General features: G+C 42.4%; 1 protein-coding gene across 1 annotated transcript in view; it reads left to right on the top strand.

Moving 5' to 3' along the window:
• fbxo41 (F-box protein 41) overlaps positions 1-27943 on the top strand; it is a 302145-nt gene that overhangs the window by 57238 nt on the left and 216964 nt on the right. Inside the window, exons 6-7 of the mRNA XM_041192053.1 lie at positions 1984-2011; positions 23531-23542. Of these exons, the coding sequence (XP_041047987.1) occupies positions 1984-2011; positions 23531-23542 (40 nt within the window). The remainder of the gene's footprint in view (positions 1-1983; positions 2012-23530; positions 23543-27943) is intronic.

Below are 27943 nucleotides of genomic sequence, written 5' to 3'. Positions count from 1 at the left end.
CAGGACATCACGAAGGGTGAGAGTTATCTGGACACTTTGTTCCCTGAGGCAGTCACACCCCTTAGGTTAAGTAGGACTTTAGAGTTGGTCACTGGTCAGAGACAGGAGTGTGACTGTGAGTCAGGCAGTCATGGGGAACCAGCATGCTGTGTTGGAGGAGCCACGATCCTTGATCTTGACCAGTAGTTACTGGGTATTGAAACAAAAACAGAAAATGCTGGAAAAACTCAGCAGGTCTAACAGCATCTTTGGAGAGAAAGAAAACAGTTAATGTTTTGAGTCCACATGACTCTTCTTCAGAGCTGGGTGCTGGGTACTTGCTACTTGTGTGGATGAGAACAAATAAAATGGACAAACTGACCATGGCACCATGGTACAGGATTCCATTCAAGTGGGAAGAGTGAAAAGGAATGTGCTAGTGGTAGGAGACAATATAGTCAGGGGGATAGATACTGTTCTCTGAAGCCCCGACCAGTAGATCCTCAGGTGTGTTGCCTGTACAGAGTTAAGGATTTCTCACAGCTGGAGATGAATATGGAGTGAGAGGGGATAGATCCAGTTGTCATGGTTAGAGGAACTAACAGCATAGGCAGAACAAGAATGATATTCTGCTGAGAGATTTTGAGGAGCCCAAATTAGGACCCAGATAAAAGTGCAGAACTTCAAAGATAATCTCTGGGTTGTTATCTGATCATGTGCCAACTGGCATTGGTCAATCAGACTAGAGAATTAAACATGTGCCTCTAAGATTGGTGTGGGAAGAAGGGGTTATGATTCATGGGCACTGGTACCTGTATTAGGGAAAGAGGAAGGTTTTCCTTTGTGATGGTCTCCGTTTAAACCAGGCTGTAATGGGTGTTCTGGCAAATCATATAACTAAGGCTGTGGCTAGGGTTTTGCACCAAAAGGTGGGAGTGGAAGGGGTCAAATGCGGGAATTTTAGAAATCTAAAGACAAAAGTTGTAGCAGAGAGTCGTGATGATTTGAGTAAAATTGGATAAGAAAGGAAAGAGATTAATTGCAATATACAACAGTGAATTAGGTCCATGAAAAGAATAGCAGTTTAAAAAATTAAGGCTCTTTACCTGAATGCATGAAGTATGTCCAATAAGACAGATGAATTTATGGCACAAATGAGGCAAACGATTTAGATCTTAGCGTCATTACAAGGCGACAACAAGACATAAACTAGCAAATTGGATAGAATTAAAACAGAGAAGTGCGAGGCGATGCATTTTGGCAGAAAGGACGGGGAGAGGCAATATCAACTTAATGACAGAATTATAAAGAGTGTATCTAGATCTTTGAAGATGACAGGGTGTTTTGGGAGAGTGGTTAACAAAGCATATGAGCTTCTAGTCAGGTTCGGTGGGTTCTGGGATGGCTGATAAGCCCAATGTGTAGTCTGCAGACTCTGCCATATGCAGGGCAGGTAGTGTTTGAAGGGTCTGGTAGATGAGTTGTTTTGGGAGTTTGTGTACTTTCCCCGACGCCTTGACTTTGCCTCTGCATGTTCCTGACAAAGACTCTCAGTGTTTGGCGCCTCCCAAATGAACCTTCTCCATTTTTGTGGGCCACAAGCCAGGGACTTCCCTGTGTTGGTGAGGATGTTTGATACTTTGAGGACATGTGTAAAACATTTCCACAGTCCTCCTGGGAGTCTCCTGCCACGACTGAGCAAATGCTTTGGGAGTCTGGCGTCAGGCACATAAACAACATGTCCACTCAGCGATGCTGGTTTTGAGTGATTAGCGCCTTGATGATGGGCGTTTTGGCTTGGGAGAGATGTTGCTGTTGGACTGACTTTCACAGAATCACAGTGCAGAAGAGGCCCTTCGACACGTGAGAAACACCTGACCTACCTACCTAATCCCATTTATCAGCACTTGGCCGATAGCCTTGAATGTTATGATGTGCCAAGTGCTCATCCAGGTACTTTTTAAAGGATGTGAGGCAACCCGTCTCCACCACCCTCCCAGGCAGCGCATTCCAGACCGTCACCACCCTCTGGGTAAAAAAGTTTTTCCTCACATCCCCCCTAAACCTCCTGCCCCTCACCTTGAACTTCTGCCCCCTTGTGACTGACCCTTCAACTAAGGGGAACAGCTGCTCCCTATCCACCCTGTCCATGCCCCTCATAATCTTGTACACCTTGATCAGATTGCCCCTCAGTCTTCTCTGCTCCAACGAAAACAACCCAAATCTATCCAACCTCTTTTCATAACTTAAATGTTTCATCCCAGGCAACATCCTGGTGAATCTCCTGTGCACCTCATCCAGTGCAATCACATCCTTCCTATAATGTGGCGACCAGAACTGCACACAGTACTCCAGCTGTGGCCTCACCAAGGTTCTATACAACTCCAACATGACCTCCCTACAATGCCTCGATTGATAAAGGCAAGTGTCCCATATGCCTTTTACACCACCCCACTAACATGCCCCTCCGCCTTCAGAGATCTATGAACAAACATGCTAAGGTCCCTTTGTTCCTCAGAACTTCCTAGTGTCATGCCATTCATTGAATACTTCCTTGTCAAATTACTCCTTCCAAAGTGTATCACCTGACACTTTTCAGGGTTAAATTCCATCTTCCACTTCTCTGCCCATTTGACCATCCCATCTATATCTTCCTGTAGCCCAAGACACTCAACCTCACTGTTAACCACCCAGCCAATCTTTGTGTCATCCGCAAACTTACTAACCATACCCCCCACATAGTCATCTACGTCATTGATATAAATGACAAATAATAGGGGACTGAGCACTGGCTTCCAGTCACTAAAGCATCCTTCTGTCATCACCCTCTGCCTCCTACAACTAAGCCAATTTTGATTCCACCTTATCAAATTACCCTGTATCCCTGTATCCCATATGCCTTTGCCTTCTTTACAAGTCTCCCAAGTCTCCCTTGTCAAAGGCTCTGCTGATATCCATATAAACTACATCAACTGCACTACCCTCATCTACACACCTGGTCACCTCCTCAAAAAATTCAATCAAATTTGTTAGGCATGACCTCCCTCTGACAAAGCCATGCTGACTATCCCTGATCAAACCTTGCCTTTCCAAGTGGAGATAGATTCTCTCCTTCAGAATTTTCTCCAATAGTTTCCCTACCACTGACAAGAGACTCACTGGTCTGTAGTTCCCTGGCTTATCTCTACAACCCTTCTTAAACAGCGGAACCACATTAGCTGTTCTCCAGTCCTCTGGCACCTCCCCCATGGCCAGAGAGGAATTAAAAATTTTGGTCAGAGCCCCTGTGATCTCCTCCCTTGCCTCCCTCAGCAGTCTGGGACACAAATCATCTGGACCTGGAGATTTGTCCACTTTTAAGCCAGCCAACACCTCCAATACCTTGATAAAAACAAAAAAACTGCGGATGCTGGAAATCCAAAACAAAAACAGAATTACCTGGAAAAACTCAGCAGGTCTGGCAGCATCGGCGGAGAAGAAAAGAGTTGACGTTTCGAGTCCTCATGACCCTTCGACAGAACTTGAGTTCGAGTCCAGGAAAGAGTTGACGGAATACCAATACCTTGTCACTCCCTATATCAATTTGCTCAAGAACCTCACAGTCTCTCTCCCCAAGTTCGATACCTTCATGGTCATTCTCCTGGGTGAAGACGGACGTGAAGTATTCATTCAACACTCTAGCGATGTCCTCTGGCTCCACTCATATATTGCCCCTTTGGTCCCTTATGGGCCCTACTCTTTCCCTGGTTATCCTCTTCCCATTGATATACTTACAGAATATCTTGGGATTTTCCCTACTTTTACCAGCCAGAGCTTTCTCATATCCCCTCTTTGCTCTCCTAATTGCTTTCTTAAGCTCCACCCTGCACTGTCTGTACTCCACTAATGCCTCTGTTGATTTGCTTCCCTTGTACCTTCTAAAAGCCTCTCTTTTCCTTCTCATCGTAACCTGAATATCTCTGGTCATCAATGGTTCTCTGGGCTTGTTACTCCTTCCTATCACCCTTTCTAGCCATTGGATTTGGAGGATCTTGTGAGGACATCACTGGTGGTAATTCTCTGGTGCTTTGAGGTGCTGGCATTTTTAAAAAATTCTTTCATGGAATGTGGGCATCATTCATTAATTCATCTATTTATTTATTTATTTGTTTATTTATAAAAAATCATTCATGGGATGTGGGTGTTGCTGGCTAGGCCAGCATTTATTGCCCATCCCTAATTGACCTTGTGAAGGTGGTGATGTGTTGCCTTCTTGAGCCGCTGCAGTCTGTGTGGTGTAGGTACACCCACAGTGCTGTTAGGGAGGGAGTTCCAGGATTTTGACCAAGTGGAGATACAGCGATATATTTCCAAGTCAGGATGATCTGTGTCGTGGAGGGGAATTTGCAGTGGTGGTGTTCATATGCGCCTGCTGCCCTTGTCCTTCTATGTGACGGAGGATGCGGGTTTGGAAGGTGCTGTTGAAGGAACCTTGGCGAGTTTCTGCAGTGCATCTTGTAGATAGTACACACTGCTGCTACTGTGTCTCGGTGGTAAAGGGAGTGAATGTTTGTAGGTGTGTTGCCAATCAAGTGGGCTGCTTTGTTCTTGATGGTGCTGAGCTTCATGAGTGCAGTTTGAGCTGCACTCATCCAGGCAAGTGGAGAGTATTCCATCACACTCCTGACTTGTGCCTTGTAGATGGTGGAGAGGCTTTTGGGAGTCAGGAGTTGAGTTGAGCTGCAAAATTCCAGCGCTGACCTGTTCGTATTGACACTGCATTTATGTGACTATTTCAATAAAGTTTCTGGTTAATGATAACTCCAGGATGTTGATGGTGGTACCACTGCTGCCTGACTTAGTTGACATCATCCTCACCAATTTTCTTGTTACAGGTGCATCTGTTCCTGAGGATATCACCCATCACTCTACCATTACTAACAAGTCAGGGAATCACCCTTGGTTCAATGAAGAGTGCAGGAGGGCATGACAGGAGCAGCACCAGGCATACCTAAAAATAAGGTGTCAGGTGAAGCTACAGCACAGGACTACTTGCGTGCCAAACAGTGGAAACAGCATGCGATAGACAGAGCTAAGTGATCCCTTAACCAATGGATCAAATCAGTGCTCTGCAGTCCTGCCACATCTAGTTTTGAATAGTGATGGACATTTAACCAAGTTATCAGAGAATGAGGCTCCACAAATATCCCCATTCTCAATAATGGGGGAGCCCAGATACCAGTGCAAAAGACAAGCTTCAAGCATTTGTGACCATCTTGAGCCAAAAATGTTGAGTGGATGATCTAGACCCGAGCATCACAGGTGCCAGTCTTCAGCAATTCAGTTCACCCCATGTGATATCAAGAGACGTCTGGAGGCACTGGGTACTGCAAAGGCTATAGGCCCTGACAATACTCCAGCAATAGCACTGAAGACTTGTGCTAGATGAGCTGCTACACCACTAATGTCTACTCAGCAATGTGGAAAATTGCCCAGTAACTTTCCATGAAAAGATGGACAATCCAATCCAGCCAATTACTGCCCTATCAGTTTACTTTTGATTAACAGAAAAGTGATGGAAACTTTTGTTGATCTTAAGGGCAGGTCGTATTTACTAGGCTGACCAAATCCACAGGGAAACTTGGCCACGCTATCACAATGATTTTGAAATTTGTATTTATTATGAGAAGGCTTGTGCACTAAAGTCAGAAGTAATGAGTTGACTACCACATTTAGCGATTTTAAAGATTAAATTAAAATATTTATTAACAAAAGAAGAACAAACCTAAACACACAGACAAGATTACAGTTACACAGCTATAACGGTTCCCAAAATTTCTACTTAACCAGACTTCCAACTACACACCCCCTTTAAGGCAACAGTGCAAATAGATTCCAAATTTATAAAGTCATTCAGCAATTTTTCCACAATCACCTGCTGGACAATGGAATTCCGAAGGCTTTTAACACAACTTTGGTTACTGGAGCAGCAAACCTGTGCAGGTGGCTGGAGGCTTTTTCCCAAAGTCTGTTTTACCCAAACAGTCAGAGAAAAATAGAAGAGCAGCTATGGAGGCAAATTTCAGAAAAGTGTAAAAATAATAGGGTAGTAATAGTGCGGGATTTCAACTTCCCCAACATTAACTCGGTTAGTCATGGTGTGATAGGTCTAGAGGGAGCGGAATTCTTAAAATGCATCCAGGAGAGCCTTTTCAGCCAGTACGTAGAAGGTCCCACAAGAGAGGGGGCGGTCCTGGACCTAATTTTAGGGAATGAAACCAGGCAAGTGGTAGAGGTATCAGTGGGGGATCATTGTGAAGATAGTGATCATAACTCCATTAGATTCAAGGTTGTCATGGAAAAGTACAAGGTTGCGTCAGAAATCAGAGTTCTAAATTTGGCGAAGGCCGATTTTATTAAGATAATATATGATTTGGCCAGAGTGGATTGGGAGCAGCTACTTTTAGGCAAATCTGCGTCAGAGCAATGGGACTCATTTAAGAAGGAAATAGGGAGAGTTCAGGCCAACATATTCCAGTAAAGATAAAGGGTGGGACCAACAAATCCAGGGAACCCTGCATGTCGAGGGATGTACAGGATTGGATAAAGAGAAAAAGAGAGGCTTGTGACAGATACCAAGGTCTCAAAACAGTGAAAGCCTGAGGGGAGTATAGAATGTGGAGGGGGAACTTCAAAAGGAAATTAGGAGAGCAAAAGGGGGAATGAAAAACCATTGGCAGGTAAAATAAAGGAAAATCCAAAGTTATTTTGCAAGTACATTAAGAGTAAGAGGATAACTAGGGAAAGAATAGAGCCTATTAAGGACCATAGTGGTGATTTGTATGTGGAGCCAGAAGACGTAGGTAGGGTTCTAAATGAATACTTTGTGTCGGTGTTCACAAGTGAGAGGGACAATGTGGGGATAGAAATCAGGCAGAAGGACTGTGACATAATTAAAGAAATTAGCATAGAAAGGGAGGAGGTTCTAAGTGGTCTGGCAGGCTTAAAAGTAGATAAATCTGCAGGCCCGGATGAAATGTATGCCAGGCTGTTGAGCGAGGCAAGGGAAGAGTTAGCAGGGGCGCTGGCAATAATTTTCAATACCTCTCTGGCCACAGGAGAGGTGCCAGAGGACTGGAGGACAGCCAATGTGGTACCATTATTCAAGAAAGGAGGAAGGGATAAACCAGGGAACGACAGGCCAGTCAGTTTAACCTCAGTGGTGGGAAACTTGGAAGCAATTCTGAGGGACAGAATTAATCTACACTTTAGAAGCAGGGATTAATCAAGGAAAACATGGTTTTTTTAAGGGAAGGTCATGTCTGACCAATTTGATTGAATTTTTCGAAGAGGTAACCAGGTGTGTACATAAGAACTAGGAGCAGGAGTAGGCAATTCAGCCCCTCAAACCTGCCCCGTCATTCATTACGATCATGGCTGATCTCATTTCGGCCTCAACTCCAATTTCCCGCCCTCTCCCCATAACCTTTCAACCCGTTACTAATTAAAAATCTGTCTATCTCCTCCTTAAATTTATTCAGCATCCTGGCATCCACTGCACTCTGAGGTAGTGAATTCCACAGATTCACGACCCTTTGAGAAAAGAAATCCCTCCTCATTTCTGATTTAACTCTACCACCCCTTAGCCTAAAACTATGGCTTCTCATTCTAGAATGCCCCACAAGGGGAAACATCCGCTCCATGTCTACTTTGTTTATCCCCTTTAGCATCTTATGTACCTCAATTAGATCTCCTCTCATCCTTCTAAACTCTAGCGAGTATAGGCCTAAATTGCTCAACCTCTCCTCATAAGACAAGCCCCGCATCTCGAATCAATCTAGTGAACCTTCTCTGAATAGCCTCCAATGCAACTACATCCTTCCTTAAGTAAGGGGACCAAAACTGTGCACAGTACTCCAGGTACGGTCTCACCAATGCCTTGTACAGTTGCAACAACACTTCCCTATTTTTATATTCTATTCCTTTCGCAACAAATGCCAAAATTCCATTTACCTTCCTTATTACCTGCTGTACCTGCATACTAGCTTTCATTGATTCATGCATGAGGACACCCAGATCTCTGCACTGAAGCATTCTGAAGTTTCTCTCCATTTAAATAATAAATCGCCTTTTTATTCTTCCAACCAAAATGGATAACCTCACACTTATCCATGTTAAACTCCATCTGCTAAATTTTGTCCCATTCATCTAACCTGTCCAATTCCATTTGTAAATTTCTTATTTCTTCATTGCAACTTACTTTCCCACCTATTTTGGTGTCATCTGCAAATTTAGCTATAGTATTTGCTATCCCTGAATCCAAGTCATTCATATAGATTGTAAATAGTTAGGGCCCAAGGACCGAACCCTGTTGCACCCCACTAGTTACAGCTTGCCATCCAGAAAAAGACCCATTTATCCCAACTCTCTGCTTTCTGTTGGTTAGCCAATCCTCTATCCAAGCTAATATATTACCCCTAACTCCATGTGATCTTATCTTGTGTTTTAATCTTTTGTGCGGCACCTTATCAAAGGCCTTCTGGAAGTCCAGATATACTACATCTACAGTATCCCCATTATCCGCTTTGCTTGTCACATCTTCAAAGAACACTCGTAAATTAGTCAAACACGATTTACTCTTCATAAAACCATGCTGACTCTGATGAATTGCATTTTGACTTTCCAAATGCCCCATTACTACTTCCTTAATAATGGATTCCAACAATTTCCCAATAACAGACGTTAAACTAACTGGTCTATAGTTTCCTACTTTCTGCCTCCCCCCACTTTTTGAATAAGGGCGTTATATTAGCATTTTTCTAATCCACTGGAACCTTTCCAGAATCCAGGGATTTTTGGAATATTATAGTCAATGCATCCACTATCTCCGCTGCCAGTTCCTTTAAGACCCTTTAATCCCAATAGTTTGCTTAATACCTTTTCTCTGGTGATGGTGATTGTTCTAAGTTCCTCCTTCTCTATACCCTCTGCACTATCTGTTACTATTGGGGTGGTACTAATGTCCTCCATCGTGAGAACAGAGGCAAAATATTGATTAAGCGTCTCTGCCATTTCTACGTTCCCATCTATTAACTCCCCAGTCTCATCCTCCAAAGGGCCAACATTCACTTTAGCTACTCTCATTCATTTTATATACTTGTAGAAGCTTTTGCTATCAGTTTTTACATTTTGTACTAGTTTTCTTTCATAATTTGCCTTTGCTCTTTTTATTATTTTTTTGGTAACCCTTTGTTAATCTTTAAACGTTTCCCAATCTTCCAGCCTGTCACTGACCTTTGCAATTTGGTATGCCTTAGTTTTTGCCTTTATATTATCTTTAACTTCCTTGCTTAGCCATGGATGCTTTTTTTCCCCTCTTACCATCTTTCTTCCTCTTTGGAATATATATTTACTTGGGAGGAATTGAATACCTCCATAAATATCTGCCACTGTTCATCAACTGTCCTACCTTGTAATCTTCCTGCCCAGTCCACAAGGGCCAAATCTGCCCTCATACCTATGTAGTTACCTTTGTTTAACTCCAGAACACTATTGTGGGACTCAAGTTTCTCGCTCTCAAACGGAACTTGAAATTCTAGCATGCTATGATCACTCTTTCTTAGAGGATCCTTTACTATGAGATCATTAATTAATCCCATCTCATTACACAAAACCAAATCCAGAATAGCCTGCTCCCTGGTTGGTTCCACAACATATTGCTCCAGGAAACAATCTCTAATACACTCTATGAACCCTCCCTCGAGGCTACCCTTGCCAATTTGATTAGTCCAGTCTATATGCATATTAAAATCACCCATGATTATTGCCGTGCCTTTCTTACATGCTCCCAGTATTTCCTGGTTTATACTGTGCCCTTCGGCTAAACTACTGTTTGGAGACCTATAGATTACTCCCACCAGGGACTTCTTTCCCTTGCTATTTCTTATTTCTACCCAGACTGACTCTACGTCTTGCTCCCCAATGCCTATATCATTCTTCACTGTAGCACTGATCTCTTCCTTTACTAACTAAGCTGCACCGCCTCCTTTTCCTTCCTGCCTATCCTTCCAAAACACTGAGTATCCTTGGATATTCAACTCCTAAACCTGTTCTCCCTGTAACCACGTCTCAGTAATTGCCACCAAATCATACCTATTTATCTCTTTTTGTGCTGTTAACTCATTAGTTTTATTCCGAATGCTACGCGCATTCAGATACAAAGCTTTTAAGTTTGCCCTATTGTCAATTTTCCCTACTCTTATATGATTCCTTGGTGCAATATGGCATTCACACACTCTGTCCCTTCCTTTTCGTTGTTGGTAACAATCAGCCTCGTCATTAACCTGCACTCTTACCCTCCCCTTAAACTTTGATTTTTATATTTCCATGCAACTGAACCCTCCCCCCGACTATTTAGTTTAGTGTAGATGGGGGCAATGCATTTGACGTAGTCGACTTGGACTTCAGCAAGGCTTTTGATAAGGTCTTGCATGGGAGACTGACAACGAAGGTAAGAGCCCATGGGATCCAAGGCAGTTTGTCAAATTGGATCCAAAATTGGCTGAGGGTCAGGAAGCAGAGGGTGATGGTCAAGGGGTGTTTGTGACTGGATGCCTGTGTCCATTGGGGATCCACAGGGATCGGTTTTGGGTCTCTTGCTGTTTGTGGTATATATAAACAATTTAGACTTGAATGTAGGAGGGTTGATCAGTAAGTTCGCGGATGTCATGAAAATTGCTAATAGTGAGGAGAATAGCCTTTGATTACAGGAGGATATAGACGGGCTGGTCAGATGGGCTGATCAGTGGCAAATGGAATTTAATCCTGAAAAGTGTGAGGTGATGCACTTGAGCAGGATAACAAGGCACAGGAATACACAATGAATGGTAGGACCCTGGGAAGAACCGAGGATCAGAGGGACCTTAGTGTGCATGTCGACCGGTCCCTTAAGGTAATGGGACACATAGATAAGGTGGTAAAGAAGCATATGGGATACTTGCCTTTATTAGCCGAGGCATGGAATATAAGAGCAGGGAGGTTATGCTGGAACTGTATAAAACACTGGTTAGGCCACAGCTAGAGTATTGTGTGCAGTTCTGGAATCCGCATTATAGGAAGAAAAATCTGGCTGAAAGGGTGGTAGAGACAGAAACCCTCATACTATTTAAGAAGTATTTGGATGTGCACTTGCAATGCCATGGCATACAAGGTTATGGGCCTAGTGCTGGAAATGGGATTAGAATAGTTAGGTATTTGTTTGACCGGTGCAGACTCGATGGGCCGAAGGGCCTTTTTGTGTGCTGTAGACAGTCACCTTTCTAGATCTCAGACAGCCACACCTCACACAACCGTCCAACCTTCTTTAAATATAGAGATAAAAACAAAAAAACTGCGGATGCTGGAAATCCAAAACAAAAACAGAATTACCTGGAAAAACTCAGCAGGTCTGGCAGTATCGGCGGAGAAGAAAAGAGTTGACGTTTCGAGTCCTCATGACCCTTCGACAGACCTCTCAAGTTCTGTCGAAGGGTCATGAGGATTCGAAACGTCAACTCTTTTCTTCTCCGCCGATGCTGCCAGACCTGCTGAGTTTTTCCAGGTAATTCTGTTTTTGTTTTGTTCTTTAAATATATTTTATCCCATTTTGATTTGTAAATCCCAGTGTTCCCACTTGTCTTTAAAAGTTACTTCTCCCAGAATATAAAAGTCTCTCATGTCCTATTATGGCCAGCACATGTGGGAAAAAACTCTTGCCTTATTCATCATACCAGTTGTAAACATTTTCCATGTCCCTTTGAAAATCAAACATTTCCCCACTTGCCTGTAAGTGCAAATTTCATTCACACGGTATCTGCTGACTTCACCCTAGCTTACTCATCCGCATTTCAAATGCTTATTTCGCACTGATATGATCCCAGCTGAGGTTACCCCTGGACAAGCCTGGTCCCAGAGTGGAACCCAGCTTCATAGATCGTAACTTTTATTTTTTGTTTAGATAAATGGAGAGTAGCTACTGATGAGAGTCACAGAAGTCAGCTGATGAACTTTTAACAAAGGAATAAAACATTTATTCAATAGGAAAAGATGAAATATTACATTACTCTTTCACCCACAGCTATACCTTTACAGAAATATACAGATTTGTAAGGATAACACAAGCTACAAAAATGATCTTATATTTTAATGTTTCCAGTACATACACAGTCCATATAAATCTATGGCACCCTGTGGTCAGACACACCACACTCTGAAACCAAGTTACAGTTGCCACCTGAACCAGATGCTATGGATCTCTCCTCATCTCTCTCCAGACACCAGTCACACCATAAGCCAATCTGTCTCACTGAACTCCGTCTTTCACACAGGGGTTTCCAATCTCTGCTCTCCAAGAGGTCGCCTTCGAATCTTCTCTCAAACCGACGCTTTCTCTCCGACGCCTTCCGCAAGGGTTCACCTCCAGGGTTTCGAACTCTCCTCCTGCTGTTCCTCTCCCCTGGGTCACCACATGCATTCAAGCTGTCTTCCAAACATTCTCTCTCACTGACTCAGGTGTCAACAGTACACCACTGCTTCACATGCCCATAGCAACGAGTTACAGACCTTCAGCCTCTTTTTGGACCTTGTTGCTTTTTGTAAGCTGTTCTTGCTTTAAATCTGCTTTTTGCAGCTTTTGTCTCTTTAAATCTGAAGCTTTTAGCCTTTCTGCCCCTCACTTGTAACTTCACTTCACAGGACCTTTTCTAGGTTCCTGTCCTTCCTTTGACTATAAGGTCTGCTTGGGACTTTCTCCTGTTCCACTCCCCTGGATTCTTGGGGACCTTATTCTTTATCTTGGGGCTAGCTATCTGTCCCTTTTTCTCAAGACTCTCGTGGCAGCTACTTTCAAAACCAACTGAACTCAACAGCTTCCAAATCAAACTGCTGTTTTCTAGTTTCTTCTGTGTGTGTTTGTGAGAGGGACCTGCCTCCCTGGCCCCCTGTTGCGAGGCAACTTCACTGTTTTTTCTACTCTTGTTCGTTTAACTTAGCTTACAGCCATAAAACTCTCATTAGAAATGTAAATACCTTTTAAAGTGAAACTAAAATTCAATTTGACCTTTCTTAACACCGAGATGCAGTATTACAAATCAAACTTAAACATTAAAAAATACAAATACAAATACAATTTACTTAAACTATCTCTATTTCCTAACAACACCCCATTTCTTTGATAATTTAAAACTTGCAGCCTAATCGCCTCTAGTTAAATTAAATTAGCCCCACATACAGAACAATACAAACACACACACACACACACACACACACACACATAGTCGATGGTAACCCCCAGGATGTTGATCGTGGGGTGTTCAGTGATGGTAATGCCTTTGAACATCAAGGGGCGATTATTGGATTCTCTCTTCTTGGAGATGGTCATTGCCTGATACTTGTGTGGTGCGAATGTTACTTGCCACTTGTCATCCCAAGCCTGGATATTATCCTGGTCTTGCTGCATTTGGACATGAGCTGCTTCAGTATCTGAGGAGTCGCGAATGGTGCTGAACATTGTGCAATCATCAGCGAACATCCCCACTTCTGACATTATGATGGAAGAAAGGTCATTGAAGAAGCAGCTGTAGATGGTTGGGCCGAGGACACTACCCTGAGGAACTCCTGCAGTGATATCCTGGAGCTGACTGATCTCCAACAACCACAACCATCTTCCTTTGTGCTAGGTATGACTCCAACCAGTGGAGAGTTTTCCCCCGGATTCCCATTGACTCCAGTGTTGTTTGGGCTCCTTGATGCCACACTTGGTCAAATGCAGCCTTGGTGTCAAGGGCAGTCATTCTCACCTCACATTGGGAGTTCAGCTCTTTTGTCTATCTTTGAACCAAGGCTGTAATGAAGTCAGGAACTGAGTGGCCCTGGCGAAACCCAAACTGGGCATCAGTGAACAGGTTATTGCTAAGCAAGTGCTGCTTGATAGCACTGTTGATGACCCCTTCCATTGCTTTACTGATGATCGAGAGTAGGCTGATGGGGCAGTAATTGGCTGGGTTGGATGGCTCAAAATCCTGGAACTCCCTTTCTAACCGTGCTGTGGCTGTACCTACACCACATGGACTGCAGCGGATCAAGAAGGCAGCTCACCACCACCTTCTCAAGGGCAACTAGGGATGGACATAAATGCTGGTCCTGCCTGCGATGCCCAGATCCCATGAATGAATAAAAAAAATCCAAAAAGGGAAACATATAAAATTGCCAGAAAAAGCAGCAAGCCTGAGGATTGGGAGCAGTTTGGAATTCAGCAAAAGTGGACAAAAAGATTGTTCACAAAGGGGAAAATGGAGTATGAGAGTAAACTTGCAAGGAACATAAAAAACTGACGGTAAACGCTTCTATAAATATGTGAAGAGAGAAGGATTAGCAAAGACAAATGTAGGTCCCTTACAGTCAGAAACGAGGGAAATTATAATGGGAAATGTAGAAATGGCTGAAGAATTGAACACGTATTTTAGTTCTGTCTTCACAAAAGAGGACACAAATAAATTCCCAGAAATGTTATGGAACCAAGGGTCTCGTGAGAAGGAGAAATTGAAGAAAATCAGTATTAGTAAAAAAAATGGTTCTAGAGAAATTAATGGGGTTAAAGGCTGAGAAATCCCCAGGGCTTGATAACCTACACCCTGGAAATATTGGATATGTATATATTGGAAATATACTCTGGAGTAAATATATTGGTTATAGACTCTGGAACGGTTCCTATCGATTGGAGGGTGGCAAATGTAACCCGACAATTTAAAAAAGGAAGGAGAGAAAAAACAGAGAATTACAGATCAGTTTGCCTAACATCAGTAGTGGGGAAAATGCTAAGGTGTATTATAAAAGACGTGGTAACAGAACACTTGGAAAGCATTAACGGGATTAGACAAAGTCAGCATGGGTTTATTAAAGGGAAATCATGCTTAACTAAACTGCTGGAGTTTTTTGAGGATGTAACTAGTGGACTAGATAAGTGAGAACTAGTGGATATGGTGTATTTGGATTTCAAGAAGGCTTTTAATAAGGTCTCACATAAGAGGCTAGTGGGCAAAATCAAAGCACATGGGATCAGAGGTAATATTCTGGCATGGATTGAGATTTGGTTGACAGACCTGAAACAGAGTGTGGGAATAAATGGGTCTTTTTCCGGGTGGCAGGCAGTAACTAGTGGGGTACTGCAGGGATCAGTGCTTGGGCCCCAGGTATTCACAATATATATAAATGACTTGGATGAGGAAACCAAATGCAATATTTCCAAGTTTGCTGATGACACAAAACTGGGCGGGGTTGTGAGTTGTGAGGAGGCATCAGGGTGATTTAGAAAAGAGTGTGTGGGCAAACACATGGCAGATGCAGTATAACATGGATAAATGTGAAGTTATATGCTTTGGTGTGAAAAACAGAAAGGCAGGGTGTTATTTAAATGGCGATATATTGGGAAATTTGGATGTACAAAGGGATCTGGGTGTCCTTGTGTACAGCAGTCAATGAGAATAAACCGGCAGGTGCAGCAAGCGATCAGGAAGGCAAATGGTATGTTGGCCTTCATTGCAAGAGGATTTGAGTTCAGAAGTAGAGATGTCTTACTGCAGTTATACAAGGCCTTGGTGAGACCACAATAGAGTATTGTGTGCAATTCTGATCTCCCTACCTAAGAAGGGATATACTTGCCATCGAGAGTTCACTAGGCTGATACTGGGGATGGCAGGATTGTCGTAAGTGTAGAGATTGGTTTGATTGGGACTAGATTTCTAGAATTTAGAAGAATGAGAGGGGACCTGGTTGAAACAAACAAAGTTCTAACAGGGCTAGACAGACTAGATGCAGGGAGGATGTTTCCCCTGGTTGGGGAGTCTAGAACCAGGGGCCACAGTGTCATGATATGGGGCAGGCCTTTTAGGACTGAGATGAGGAAAATTGTCTTCATTCAGAGGGCGGTCAACCTGTGGAATTCTCTACCACAGAAGGCTGTGGAGGCCGGGTCACTGAGTATATTCAAGAAAGAAATGGATCATTTCTGCAGTAAATGTGTTGTAGGTATACCCGCAGTGCATTCTTTAGCTGTTTGATTCTAAGGTATTCCTAATTCTCTTTATGTTTTGAATCAGGGATCTATTCCTGCTTTAGGGATTAAGGAGTGAAGGGTATGTCAGCCTGCAAGTTACAGATTTTGTTGGTATAACAGTTATGCTGCTGCTGATGACCCATAGTGAATCAACAATGTGGTTTAGGTCTGGATTGGGGTGGCTGGTCTTCTTCTCTAAAGGATATTAGTAAATCAGTGGGACTTCTTACGATTACTTGGAGCGTTGGTCATTTTTCTGATACTTTGCCACAAATTGAATGATTTGATGAATTCCATTGCACAGTTTGCAGTGTTTTGATTTGAACTCACTATCTGTGGTTTGCTGGTCCAGTAATATAATAATTTTGGTACCATTTTATGAGTGCCGCATTAACATTCAAATTCCTTGAAATGGTTCTGATTGTTGGACTAACTTTTGATTTAGATTTAATTTTCACTTTTTATTTCATTTTCACTTCACTTTCCAATTCCTTCCTGTTCTCCAGGGTGAAAGACCTGTTCCTCCAGCTGGAGTTTCCCGAGGGAATGTGCCTGCATCTGAGCAACAGTCATTACCAAATGTCAGGTATGTCTCTAGGGGAACCAAACAGCCTGAGTTTAATGTTCTAATATAGTTCTTTGTTCATTTTTTTAAACTGGATCACAAATATGATGGATTTTAAACAGGTTAAACAGATTTTCTTTATTCATTATTCAGATTTATCTACAAATGAGAATTCATCATGTACATTCATTTTAAATCCCCTAGGCTGAATGATGGTTAACCCATGGTACAGAAAGAAAATATGATGATTATTTGTCATTTGAAAACTTAACTAAGTGCCAGAGAAGTTGTGCAGAATAGAAATCTAGGATGACGGTAGAGGCTTCAACTTTCTTTCCATCATATGGTTGACCAGGAATCTCTGCCACTCTTAGCACCTGTCATCAGTGTGTGTTGAAAGGATTTGCTGATCGATAATCAACCTATTTGGCCACATTATGAATGCACCATCCTTGGCTTTTAAATCCTGGGTGCCACTCAAGCCCAGAGTTTCTGACTCAAAAGCAAGGCTGCTGTCCATTGAGCCACCGGACCTCCTATCCAGTTCAGTGTATTTAAAATAAGGGAAAATGAAGCCACTGGAAACCAAACCAAGGATCATCGGTTGCTGAAACACGCGTTAACTAACACAGCAAGGATTTGGAAGGGGAAGGTCCCACTTGAAAAGCTTCCTTAAAATGTTTAAGTATGTTACAAATAAAAAATTGAAGGACCTTAGATTTTCATAAAGCCTTAAACAGAATCCCCCATGAAAGAATTTGAGTTAAACTAGAATCTGTGATAATCCATGACGAGTGTGTGACTGGACAAAAATATTATCTGGAATGAGAAGTTACAGTCATTAAGGAAATACCATTTCTGGAAAGGGTTAAGGGAGGTTTTCTGAATTTGTGAAAGGTTTTGAGAAGGTACATTGCGAAAGATAGTTTGTGATTTTAGTGTCAAGTGGATGTAAACTCAAGATTATGACTATAGAAACAGAATAGCACTTGTCTTCAACTTGCACCCCAATGACCTCTGTATTCAATTTATCATCCTCTGCCACATGGTAGCCGTGAAATCATTGTCAATTGTTGTAAAAATCCATCTGGTTCACTCATATCCATTCAGCTGTTCTTACCTGGTCTGGCCTACATGTGACTCCAGACCAACAGCAATGTGGATGACCCTTTAATGCCCTCTAAAATGACCTAGCAAGCCACTTAATTGTATCAAATCACTACAAAGGTTAAAAAGAATGAAACCGATGGACCACCCTGCATCAACTCAGACACCGAAAACATCAATGACACACTGAGCCCTGCAAAGCCCTCTTTATTAACATCTGGAGGCTTGTGTAAAAATTGGGAGAGCTGTCCCACAGACTAGTAAAGCAATAGCCTGATGGAATCATACCTTACAGATAATGTTCCAGACATCACCATCCCTGGGTATGTCCTGTCCCACTGGCAGGACAGACCCACCAGAGGTGGCAACACCGTGGTATGCAGCCAGGAGGGAGTTGCTCTGGGAGTCCTCAACATCGCCCTCAGACCTCATGAAGTCTCACAGCATTAGGTCAAACATGGACAAGGAAACCTCCTGTTGCTTACCACGTAAGGGGAGATGATATCTTGGAGGGGGCATTGAATGAAGCTTTGTGGGTAGAGCTTAGGAGTAAAAAAGGGGCAGCCACATTGTTAGGTGTTTATTATAGATCCCCAGATAGTCAGCGGGAAATTGAGGAGCAAATATGTGCACAATTTGCGGAGGTTGGTAAAAACATTAACAATAGGGTAATTATATTAGGTGATTTCAACTTTCCCAACATTAATTGGGATAGACATAGTGTTAAGGGCTTGGATGGAGTGGATTTCTTGAAATGTGTACAGAGCCTTTTTAGGTCAATATGTAGAGGGTCCTAGACCTAATTCTGGGGCATGAAGCTGGACAGGTGACTGAGGTGGTGCTGGGGGAACATTTAATGATAGCGACCACAGCATGGTACAATTTCAGCTTGTTATGGACAAAGAAATAGACAAGTTGCAAAAAAATATTTTGGATTGGGGGAGAGCGGATTTTAGTAAAATAAGGCAGGATCTGGCCAAGGTATACTGGGAACAGTTACTTGTGGGGAAATCTACAGAAGAGCAGTGGGGGGCATTCAAAAAGGAAATGGGGAAAGTCTGTAAACATTTCTGTTACCTGCCCTTCAGAACTCCTTTGGGTAAATTGCGAACATATTCCCACTTCTTTATTTACCATTGATTCTTCACCTGTATACCTTCAGTCTGTCCGCAAGCATGACCCAGACCTCCCTGTCGCTTGCCATTTCAACACACCGCCCTGCTCTCATGCCCACATGTCCATCCTTGGTCTGCTGCATTGTTCCAGTGAAGCTCAACGCAAACTGGAGGAACAGCACCTCATCTTCCGACTAGGCAGTTTACAGCCTTCCAGACTTAATATTGAGTTCAACAACTTCAGATAATGAACTCTCACCTCCATCCCCACCCCCTTTCTGATCCTCCTTTTTCCAATAATTTATAATTAAAAAAATACATTTTTCTTTTCCTACCTATTTTTAAATTTATTTCGATCTATCATTTTATCTCCACCTTTTAGCCCATTTCGATCCCTTCCTCCCCACCCCAACCCCACCAGGGCCATCTGCCACATGCTTGTTCTCCTTACTACCCTTAATGTCCCCATTAGCACATTCCTTAGATAATATCACCACTGTCAACACCCCTTTGTCCTTTTGTCTATGACATCTTCGGCAATCTCTTCTTTGCCTCCACCTATCATTGGCCCTCTATCCAGCCCTACCTGACCCACCCCCCTCTACCAGCTTATATTTCACCTAATTTCTCTATTTCCTTAGTTCTAATGAGGATTCATATGGACTTGAAACGTTAACTGTGTTCCTCTACAGATGCTGTCAGACCTGCTGAGTTTTTCTAGCTGTTTTTGTTGTTGTTTCAGATTTCCAGCATCCGCAGTATTTTGCTTTTGTCCTTACTTATATGTTCAGTCTCTCTCATAATAAGGGTTAGCATTCCATTAGCCTTCTTAATTACTTGCTGTACCTGCATACTAACTTTTTGTGACTCGTACTAGAACACCTAGATCCCCCTGCACCTCAGAATTATGCGGCCGTTCTCCATTTAAGTAATACTCTGCTTTTTTGTTCTTCCTGCCAAAGTGAACAACTTCACATTTTCCTACATTTAACTCCATTTGCCAGATCTTTGCCCCCTCACTCAACCTATCTATATACATCTGCAACCTCCTCATGTCCTCTTCATAACATACTTTTCTACCTATCTTTGCGTCATCTGCAAATTTAGCTACCATGTCTTCACTCCCCTCATCTAAGGCATTGATGTAAATTGTAGAGAGTTGAGGCCCCAGCACAGACCCCTGTGGGACACCACTTGTCATATCCTGCCAATCAGATAAAGACCCATTTATGCATACTCTCTGTTTTCTGTCAGCCAGTCAATTTGCTATTCATGCTAATACGTTACTCCCTACACTGTGCGCTTTTATTTTCCATTATAATCTTTGATGTGGTGCTTTATCAAATGCCTTCTGGAAATCCAAGTACAGGCTCCCCTTTATCCACTACGCATGTTACTCCTTTAAAAAGCTCCACTAAATTGGTTAAGCATGATTTTCTTTTCACAAAACCATGCTGACTCTTCCCAATTGCCTTGAGCTCTTCTAAGTGCCCAGCTATAACCTCCTTAATGACCAATTCTAAGTTCCCCACAGTAGACATCAATCTAACTGGCCTAAAGTTTCCTTTTTTCTGCCTCCCTCCCTTCTTGAATCAAGGGGTTATATTTGCTACTTTCCAATCTGATGGAACCTTTCCAGAACCTAGGGCTATCTTAGAAAATTAATACCAGCGCATTGACCACCTCATAAGCTGCCTCTTTTAAGATCCTAGGGATGTAGTCCATCGGGACCCGGAGACTTGCCAGTCCGCAGCTCCATCAATTTGCTCAGTACCATTTCCCTAAGTGATTTCAATTTCACCAAGTTCCCTTCTCCCGTTCACCTCCTGATTTGCAGTTATTACTGGAATGTTTTTTATATTCTCTATAGTGAACACAGAAGCAAAATATTTGTTCATTTCTTCTGCCATTTCCTTATTATCCACTATTAACTTCTCAATGTCACTTTCTAGAGGTCCAACATTCACTTTACTTACTCTTTTCCTTTTTAAATACCTGTAGAAACTCTTGCTAAGCGTTTTTGCGTTTCTAGCTAGCTTCCTCTCATACTCTAATTTCTTTCTCCCAATTAATCTTTTGTCATTCCCTGCCATTCTTTATATTCTGTCCAATCATCTGTCCTGCCACTCATCTTTGTGGAGTTGTATGCTTTTTCCTTAAGTTTGATGCTTTCCTTAACATCTCTAGTTAACCACAGATGATGGGTCCTCCCCTTAGAATTTTTCTTTCTGGTAGGAATGTACTTATTCTGAATACTCTGAAATATCCCCTTAAATGCCTGCCACTGTTTCTCTATTGATCTGTCCTCTTGCCTAGTTTCCCAGTTCATTTCAGCTAGTTCAGCTTTCACCCCCACATTGTTGCTCTTATTTAAGTTTAAGATGCTAGTCTTAGACCCTTTCAAACTGGATGTAAAATTCAGTCATATTGTTGTCGCTGTTACCTAGGGGTTGCCTTTACTCTGAGATCATTAATTAACCCTGCCACATTACACAATAACAAATCTAATATATCCTGCTCTCTGGTTGGTTCCAGAACATGCTGCACTAAGAGACTACCTCAAAAGCATCCAGGCTACTACTACCAATCTGATTTTTCCAGTTTATGTGTAGATTAAAATCATCCATGATTATTGCTGTCCCTTTATCACAAGCACACAATATTTTCTCTTCAATACTTTGCCTTACACTGTGGCTACTGTTAGGGGACTGGTAGACCCCTTCCACTAATGACTTTTCCCCCCTACTATTTCTCATCTCCATCTAAAGCGATTCTACACCCTGATCTCCTGAATCAAGGTCATCTCTAACTACTGCACCAATGCCCTATTTGATTAACGGTACTACCCCTCCACCTTTACTTCCTATTCTTCTTGAATGTCATGTCGTGTGCCCAACCTTATTACAATGGAAACATGTAAGCCTTTAAGAGTCATTTGTATGAGAGTACAAGAGTACGAGAGCACCTACTTTTTTTGTCTGAGGCGAAATTTCCTGAGAATTCCCAGCTGTCCCTTCTCTTCCCTGAATACCTGCCTTCCTTTCACCTTCCCACCTTCCGTCATTCTCGGATTCAAAGGAGTGACAGAAAACAGGTTTTGATCTATGGACCAACTCATAATCACCAGGTATCTTTGCTGCTTGCCTAGCCGTTTTAACCCACTGTTCTTCCAGTTGGGTTCTAACTACTGAAAGAAGTGAATCTTTAAATTCTTCCAAAAGAATTACCTCTCGAAGAGCAGCATATGTCGTCTCTACCTTTAATGCCCATATCCAGTGGTCAAAATTACTTTGTTTTCCTCTCTCAAACTCAATGTAAGTCTGTCTAGGCTGTTTACTTACATTCCAAAATTTCTGCCTATATGCCTCAGGAACCAACTCATATGCTAACAGAGTAGCCTTTTTTACTGTATCATATTCCCCAGTTACTCCTTCTGACAGCGAAGCATACACCCCATGATCCCTACCTACCAACCTAGACTGTAAAAGCAATGTCCAGATTTCTTGTGGCCAATTCATTAGCTTAGCTATCTTCTCAAATGAAATAAAGAATGCCTGTACATCCTTTTCCTAAAACTACAGAAGAGACTGTAAAAATTTAAATATCTCTCCATTGGGTTTTGGGTTGAACCTTCCTCAGCATCTGAGGTCTCTATTTTAACATGTCAGCCTTATAAGCTGGTGTTCTCTTTCTCTCTCCTTTTCTCTTTCCTCCATTGCTAACTTCTCCATTTCCAATTCCGTTTCCTGTCTTCTTTCTCTCTCCTGCCTTTCTGCTTGCTCTCTTTGAAATACTTGTTCTCTTTCTTTTTCTTCTTCTTTTTCCTTTGCCTCTTATTCAAGTCTTGTCATTTCCTTTGCTTGTTTAAATTCAAGCTTCTTCATTTGTAACTGAAGTCACTGTGAAGTCCATCTGTGACTCACTAGCTTCCTGTATCTCTTCCAATTTAAAATGCTGTGCTATTATTTCAATTATGCCTGCTTCTTTTGCCCCTGTGGTTAATCCTAACTGCAATTTACCTGCTAATTCTGTTAAATGAGCTTTATTTACTTTTGGTAAACCAATCAGGGTTGCATCTTCTACTCCCAGAAAAGTCTTCGCAATTGCTAAAGACATGTTTGCAGTCAAACCACTTTAAAATCCCTCAACACCAACTCCTTGGTTCACTGTTCTTCTCTCACTCTTGGCCTTGAGATTCACCAACTTCAAGCCAATCAAGGAATTTTTTTAAAAGTCCTGCAAAGACCCTCAAATTTGTTATGACATGACAGGTGGTATTTGCTGGCTGGCCAAATACCAAAGGGAAACTTGGCCAAGCTATCACAATGACTTGCAATTTGTATTTTATCATAAGAAATAAAGAGTCCACTACCACTTTTGGAGATTTTTAAATATTAAATTAAAACATTTATTCACAAAAGAAAAGGAAACTTAAACACACAAGGTTACAGTTACACAGTTAAATTTAATCTCATAACATTTCCGAAAAGATTTCTACTTAGCTAGACTCGCAAATATACGTTCTTTTCCAGGCAACAGTCAAAATAGATTCTTAATCTATAAAATATCCAATAATATTACGACAAGGCACCCAATGTTGCTGTAAGGGAGGGATTTCACCCCTTCTCTCTTCCTCGCACTTGACAATGGAATTCCAAGGCTTTTAACAAAACCTTGCTTTCTGGAACAAACAAGCATTTCTCTGAGGTGGCTAGACTCAGCTTTTCACAAGTCTGTCTTCGCACTGCCCATCTTTCAAAATATCACATGGTTACTCCCCTCATACAGCTTTCAATCTTTCTTTAAATATATTTTCTTTCCTTTGATTATTTAAATCCATTGTTCTAAGTGTTCTTTGGAAGTTCCTTTCCCAGAATAGAAAAATCTTTCATGTTGTCTTTATGACCACTACTTTCGGGGAAAATAAACTTAATAACTTAGTCTTATTTATTTATGACCTTTTAAAAATTAATTCATGGGATGTGGCATCACTGGCTAGGTCAGCATTTATTGCCCATCCCTAATTGCTCTTGTTCAGAGGGCATTTAAGAGTCAACCACATTGCTGTAGGTCTGGAGTCACATGTAGGCCAGACCAGGTAAGGACGGCAGATTTCCTTCCCTAAAGGATATTAGAGAAACAGATGGTTTTTTATGACCATCATCAATGGTTTCTTGGTCATCATTAGACATTTAATTCCAGATTTTTATTGAATTCAAATTTCACCAATGGGATTCGAACCTGGGTCTCCAGAGTATTACCCTGGGTCTCTGGATTACTATCCAGGTCTAGCAGCATCTTTGGAGAGAGTAACAGAGTTAACTCTGAGTTTGTATGATTCTTCTTCAGAGCTGAAGAAAGTGGAATCCTCCAATTTGCATTGGGCTTTACTGGAACATTGCAGCAGGCTAAGGACGGATATGTGGTCATGAGAGCAGGGTGGTGTGTTGAAATGGCAAGTGACAGGGAGGTTTGGGCCATGCTTGCAGACAGACCGGAGGTGTTCTTCAAAGCGGTCACCCAGTCTGGGTTTGATCACCCCGATGTACAGAAGACCACATTGGGGCAGCGGATGCAGTAGACTAAATTGAAGGAGACGCAAATGAAGCGCTGCTTCACCTGAAAGGAGTGTTTGGGCCTGTGAATTGTGAGGAGGGAGGAGGTAAAGGTGCAGGTATTGCACCCTCTGCGCTTGCATGGGAAGGTGCCATGGGAAGGGGATGAGGTGTTGGGGGTGATGGAGGAGTGGACCACGGTGATAGGGTGGGGTGAATGAATGAATATTAAAAAAAATTCCACCATCTGCCATGGTGGGATTCGAACCCGGGTCCCCAGAACATTACCCTGGGTCTCTGGATTACTAGTCCAGTGACAATACCACTATGCTTGGAGGAGTGCAGTCAGAGCCACGTTTGTGGCACCACAGGCAGCTCTGCTGTACAGGAAGGGGGAAGGAAGAGGGGAAGAGCAGTAGTAATAGCGAATTTGTTAGTTAAGGGAGCAGACAGGCATTTCTGTGGCCGTAAATGTGAATCCAGGATAATATGTTGCCTCCCTGGAGCTGGGGTCAAGGATATTACAGAGCAGCTGCAGGACATTCTTCTGAGTGAGGGTGATCAGCCAGAGGTTGGTCCACGTTGGTACCATTGACTTAGGTAGAACCATAGAACACTGCAGCACAGAAAACAGGCCATTCGGCCCTTCTAGTCTGTGCCGAAATATTATTCCGCTAGTCCCATTGACCTGCACCCAGTCCGTAACCCTCCAGATCTCTCCCATCCATGTATCTATCCAATTTATTCTTAAAACTTAAGAGTGAGCCCGCATTTACCACATCAGATGCCAGCTCATTCCACACTCTCACCACTGTCTGAGGGAAGAAGTTCCCCCTAATGTTCCCCCTAAACCTTTCCCCTTTCACCCTAAAGCCATGTCCTCCCATGTTTGTCTCTCCTAATCTAAGTGGAAAGAGCCTACTCGCATTTACTCTGTCTATACCCCTCATAATTTTGTAAACTTCTATCAAATCTCCCCTCATTCTTCTACGCTCCAAGGAATAAAATCCTAACCTGTTTAATCTTTCCCTGTAACTCAACTCCTGAAGACCCAGCAACATCCTAGTAAATCTTCTCTGCACTCTCTCAATCTTACTGATATCCTTCCCGTAGTTAGGCGACTAGAACTGCACACAATACTCCAAAGTTGGCCTCACCAATGTCTTATACAACCTCACCATAACATCCCAACTCCTATACTCAATACTTTGATTTATGAAGGCCAGTATGCCAAAAGCTTTTTTTACAACCTTGTCTACCTGTCACTTCCAGGGAATTATGTATCTGAACTCCCAGATCCCTTTGTTCCTCCGCATTCCTCAGTGCCCTACCATTTACTGTGTATGTCCTACCTTGGTTTGTCCTTCCAAAATGCAACACCTCACACTTTTCTGCATTAAATTCCATCTGTCATTTTCTGACCCATTTTTCCAGTTGGTCCAGATCCCTCTGCAAGCTTTGAAGACCTTCCTTGCTGTCCACAATGCCTCCAATCTTAGTGTCATCAGCAAACTTGCTGATCCAATTTACCACATTATCATCCAAATCATTGATATAGACAACAAACAACAAAGGTCCCAGCACAGATCCCTGAGGCACACCACTAGTCACAGACCTCCAGTCTGAGAAGCAATCATCTACTACCAGTCTCTGTCTTCTCCCAGACAGCCAATTTCGAATCGAGTTTACAACCTCTCCATGGATACCAAGTGTCTGAACCTTCTGAACTAACCAAAGGCCTTACTAAAGTCCATGTAGACAACATCCACAGCCTTTCCTTCATCTACTTTCTTGGTCAACCTCCTCGAAAAGCTCTACAACATTCGTTAAACCCGACCTACCATGCACAAAGCCATGCTGAGTATCCTTAATTAGCTCTTGGCTGTCCAAATAATTGTATATCTGATCTCTCAGAACACCTTCCAATAATTTACCTGCTACTGATGTTAGGCTCACTGGCCTGTAATTACCTGGTTTACTTTTAGAGCCTTTTTTAAACAATGGAACAACATGAGGTACCCTCCAATCCTCCATGGCTAAGGACATTTTAAATATTTCTGCCAGGGTCCCTGCAATTTCTACACTAGTCTCCCTCAAGGTCCGAGGGAATATCATGTCAGGCCCGGGGGATTTATCTATCTTTATTCGCTGTAAAGCAGCAAGCATCTCCTCCTCTTTAATCTCTATATGCTCCATGACACTACTGCTTGCTTCCCTTCCTTCCTTATACACTATGCCAGTTTCCTGAGTAAATACTGATGCAAAAAAACTGTTTAAGATCTCCCCCATCTCGTGAGGCTCCACACATAGACAACCACTCTGATCTTCAAGGGGACCAATTGTGTCCCTTACTATCCTTTTACCCTTAATATACTTAAGAAACCCTTTGGGTTTACCTTCATATTATCTGCCAAAGCAACCTGATGTCTTCTTTTTGCCTTCCTGATTTCCTTCTTTAGTATTTTCTTACATTTTCTATACTCTACAAGTACCTCATTTGCTCCTTGTTGCCTATACCTGCTATACACCTCTCTCTTCTTCTTAACCAGATCGCCAATATCCCTTGAAAACCAAGGTTCCCTATGCCTGTTAACTTTGCCTTTAGTCCTGACAGGAACATGCAAACTCTGCATTCTCAAAATTTTGCCTTTGAATGCCTTCCACTAACTGAACACATCCTTGCCAGAAAACAACTTATGCCAATCCACTCTTCCTAGATCCTTTCTCATTTCCACAAAATTGGCCTTTCTCCAATTTAGAATCTTAACTCGAGGACCAGACCTATCCTTATCCATAATTAACTTAAAACTAATGACATTGTAGTCACTGGACCCAAAATGTTCACCTACACATACTTCTGTCACCTGACCTGTCTTGTTCCCTAATAGGAGATCAATTATTGCATCCCCTCTCGTTGGTACCTCTATATATTGATTTAGAAAACTTTCCTGAACACATTTGACAAACTCCAAGTCATCCAGCTCTTTTACAGTATGGGGGTCCCTATCAATATGTGGAAAGTTAAAATCTCCTACTATCACAACTTTCTGTTTCTTACATCGGTCTGCTATCTCTCTACAGATTTGCTCCTCCAATTCTCTCTGACTATTGGGCGGTCTATAATACAACCCTATTAGTGTGGTCACACCTTTCCCTTTTCTCAGCTCCACCCATATGGCCTCTGTAGATGAGCCCTCTGGGCTGTCCTGCTTATGCACAGCTGTGATATTTTCCCTGACTAGTAATGTCACTCTTCCCCCTTTCATCCCTCCCCCTCTATCACGTCTGAAACAACGGAACCCCAGAACATTGAGCTGCCAGTCCTGCCCCACCTGCAACCAAGTCTCACTAATAGCAATAATGTGGTAATCCCACGTGCCAATCCACGCCCTAAGCTCATCTGCCTTTCTGACAATACTCCTTGCATTGAAATAGATGCACCTGAGAATATTTCTATCCCTTACAAACCTTTGATTTCTAGCTATACATGCATTCCTCGCTTGACCTTTATCCTCCTCCACCTCACTATCTGCTCTAACACTCTGGTTCCCCT

The sequence above is a fragment of the Carcharodon carcharias genome, chromosome 1 (assembly GCF_017639515.1).
Source record: "Carcharodon carcharias isolate sCarCar2 chromosome 1, sCarCar2.pri, whole genome shotgun sequence".
NCBI classification, from domain to species: Eukaryota; Metazoa; Chordata; class Chondrichthyes; order Lamniformes; family Lamnidae; genus Carcharodon; species Carcharodon carcharias.
This window is presented reverse-complemented; position numbering and strand designations above follow the sequence as displayed.